General features: G+C 36.8%; 1 protein-coding gene across 1 annotated transcript; it reads right to left on the reverse strand.

Moving 5' to 3' along the window:
• Positions 1–2182: 2182 nt before the first annotated feature.
• LOC117033990 (heterogeneous nuclear ribonucleoprotein A1-like) lies at positions 2183–3271 on the reverse strand. The gene has a single exon (XM_033126559.1). It carries the CDS (start codon positions 3269–3271, stop codon positions 2285–2287), a length of 987 nt encoding a protein of 328 aa, XP_032982450.1. The 3' UTR covers positions 2183–2284.
• Positions 3272–3742: the final 471 nt, after the last annotated feature.

Consider the following 3742-nt stretch of genomic DNA (forward strand, 5'->3'; position numbering starts at 1 on the left):
AGAAACCCAGTCTAAATCACCTGAGTCATCAAAATATGAGAAACTTTCTCGGGTTTGGGGATGAAAGAAGGGTCAGAGTGATGTAATATTGTTGTGTTTGAAGAAAACCACAGCCAAGGAAAGAGGATGGCCTCATTAAGCCAAGGAAAGTGTGTGGCCACTAGAAGCTGCAAACAAAGAACCTAATGTACCTCGAGAAAGGAATGCAGTCAGGAGGACACTTTAATTTTAAACCACTGAGACCTATGTTGGATTTCTGACCTATAGAATTGTAAGATAATAAATGTGTGCTGTGTCGAGCCATTAAGTATGTGGTAATTTGTTATAGTAGTGATAAAAAATTAATACATCATGTACTCGGTTGTATCATAAACATATTAGTTAACTTTGTAATATGTTAAATATTTTTTTATGCCATAGGGTTACTAAGTTAAATAAAATAGTATTATTAGGACTTAGCACATAATGAATTATTAGTGTTTGGACTTAGCACTTGATACAAAATTAATAAATTAGTATCACTTATTAATGGAGTAAAATTTCAGTTGAACGATGAGAAATTGGATAGACATTGAGTTGTCTATGATAGTCTCTTTTCAAGGAAAAAATAAAAACTCATATCAATTCAGTACCTCTCCATCAGCTATAATCCATTTAAAGAGCATCAGATTAATTGATTCAATATTGATAACCCAACACATTGTTCCCTGTGGTAGTTATACTTTAAAAAGGAGAAGAACATTAAATTAATATTTATTGTACACCAACTATGTGAATATGTCAATACATTAAACAGATTATGATACCTTGGAATGAATAATTCATTATATTCATAAAAACACTCTTGTCTATTTCCTTTTTAATATTGAAATTTATATAAATAATTTAAAATTAGAAAATATGGAGTGATACTGGAAAATAATAAAGCTTCAAAATATTTTAGTTCACTTTATCAAAGAAGGAGAAGTTAATGTTATTCAAATTTCATATATATATATACACACACACAGAGGGTGCCAAAAAATGTATACAATTTTTTTTTAATTAAAGTTTTTTGGCGTGGCAATTGTTAGTAAAGTTACAGTGGTTTCAGGTGTACAATTCTGTATTACATCATCTATATATCGCATTGCGTATTCACCACTTAGAGTCAGTTCTCCTTCCATCACCATATATTTGGTCCCTTTTACCCTCATCTACCACTTCCCCCCCACCCTATCCCCCGTCCTCTGGTAACAACTAGAATATTGTCTGTGTCTATAAGTTTTTCTGTCTTCATTTGTTTGTCTTGTTCCTTTGTTGTTTTCAGTTATATACCATATATCAGTGAAATAATATGGTGCTCTGCATTTTCTGTCTGACTTATTTTTCTTAACATTATAATCTCAAGATCCATCTGTGTTGTCACAAATGGCACTATTTCATCTTTCCTTATGGCAAAATAGTATTCCATTGTGAATATATACCATATCTTCTTTATCCAATCATCTATGGAAGGACACTTTGGTTGTTTCCATGTCTTGGCCACCGTAAATAAGGCTGCAATGAACATCGGAGCGCATATATCTTTATGGATAAATGTTTTCAGATTATTTGATTAGATGCCCAAGAGAAGGATTGCTGGGTCATATGGTAATTCTATTCTTAACTTTTTGAGGACTCTCCACACTGCCTTCCATAGCAGCTGCACCAATCTGCATTCCCACCAACAGTGTATGAGGGTTCTTTTTTCTCCACAGCCTCTCCAACACTTGGTACTATTTGTCTTGTTGATGATAGCCATTCTAACTGGTGTGAGGTGATATCTCATTGTGGTTTTTATTTGCAGTTCTCTGATAATTAGTGATGTTGAGCATTTTTTCATATGTCTATTGGCCAGTTGTACGTCCTCTTTGGAGAAATGTCTATTCAGGTCCTCTGCCCATTTTTTAATTGGATTGTTTTTTTGTTTTGTTTTGTTTTTTTTAAAAAGACACATTTATTCAGCATCATGATCAGACTATTACATTTAGCAATCAACAGCATGAGTGCAAAAAAAAAAAAAAAACTACATTAAAACGCTTTGTTGGAATGCTTTACACTTTCCACAGAACAGAAACTAAAACAACCTGTTATACAATTAGTCACAAATACAGTCCTAAAGTTTTTTGCCCATACACCTGAGTATTGTCTAAAACATGTCTTCTTTGTAGCAGCTAGGCCCTGCCACCACTGTGCTTGGTTGAGTTCACAAATCTGTTGTAACCTGTAGCTTCCCTGTTACTTCTCTGGCTCTCCTGTCCTGCTAAGCTTTGGTTCCTGGCAGTAATTGAAACCTTCTGCCACTGCCATAGCTACTGCTGCTGCTGGAACCACCATAGCCACCTTGGTTTCGTGGTTTGGCAAAGTATTGACCTCCACCACCATAGGGGCCAGAGTTTCTGTCTCCAAAGTTCCCTCCTTTCATGCGTCCAAAATTTGAAGATTGATTGTTGTAATTACCAGAATCGTTGTAGCTTCCACCACCTCCAAAATTGCTTCCACCATTACCAAATCCATTATCGACATCCCCACTGCCACCATATCCTCCTCCACTACGACTGCCTCCAAAGCCACTTCGACCACTGAAGTTTCCTCCACGACCAAAGTTGTCATTCCCACCAAAGCCACCTCCTCGACCACCACCGAAGTTTCCAGAACCACTTCGACCTCTTTGACTGGATGAAGCACTAGCCATCTCTTGCTTAGATAGGGCATTCCTTACTTCACAGTTGTGGCCATTCACAGTATGGTATTTCTGAATGACAATCTTGTCTACAGAGTCATGGTCATCAAAGGTTACAAAAGCAAAGCCTCTCTTCTTACCACTGCCTCGGTCAGTCAAGATTGCAATCAGTTCAATTTTCCCATACTGTTCAAAATCATCTCTTAGGTGATGCTCTTCAGTGTCTTCTTTAATACCACCGACAGCAATCTTTTTCACAGTTAAGTGGGCACCAGGTCTTTGAGAATCTTCTCTTGAGACAGCCCTCTTTGGTTCCACAACTCTTCCATCCACCTTGTATGGCCTTGCATTCATGGCTGCGTCCACCTCCTCCACAGTGGCATAGGTGACAAACCCAAAGCCTCTGGAGCACTTGGTGTTTGGGTCTCTCATCCCCACACAGTCTGTGAGCGTTCCCCATTGCTCAAAATAGCTCCTCAGACTCTCATCGGTTGTTTCAAAGCTCAAACCTCCGATGAGGAGCTTCCACAGCTGGTCAGGCTCTTTGGGAGATTCTGACTTAGACATGACGACCGTGGAAGGGGTGACTTTAACTATGCTTACTCGGCGGTGTCCACCGACAGAAAGGAGTGATCTAACGATCATATCTAATTGGATTGTTTGTTGTTGTTGTTGTTGTTGAGTTGTATGATTTCTTATATATTTAGGATGTTCACCCCTTATTGGAGGAAAAAAAATATATACCCATTTTAAGAAAGGGAAAAACTATATTAAAATTGCACTGATGGTAACTGCTTTGAGCGCCTCTTGTAATTGTAGAAGTTAAACGTGACTTATATTCATGTTTGTTATTGGTATATATTGAGTATTTTCCTTTCTTAAAATGAGTATACTTTTTTTTTTGGCAACTTCTGTATATACATGTTTTGTAATCATTACTAACCCAATACCATACTATTTTATTTTAATATCCCTATATTACTTTCATTTTTCTGTTTTGTTCTTATATTTTTAATACAATTTTAAGGACTTATTTTA

The sequence above is a fragment of the Rhinolophus ferrumequinum genome, chromosome 14 (assembly GCF_004115265.2).
Source record: "Rhinolophus ferrumequinum isolate MPI-CBG mRhiFer1 chromosome 14, mRhiFer1_v1.p, whole genome shotgun sequence".
In the NCBI taxonomy this organism is placed as follows: domain Eukaryota; kingdom Metazoa; phylum Chordata; class Mammalia; order Chiroptera; family Rhinolophidae; genus Rhinolophus; species Rhinolophus ferrumequinum.

Coding starts and splice junctions, on each gene's coding strand:
- LOC117033990 (XM_033126559.1), bottom strand. CDS start 3,271: ATGTCTAAGTCAGAATCTCCCAAAGAGCCTGACCAGCTGTGGAAGCTC.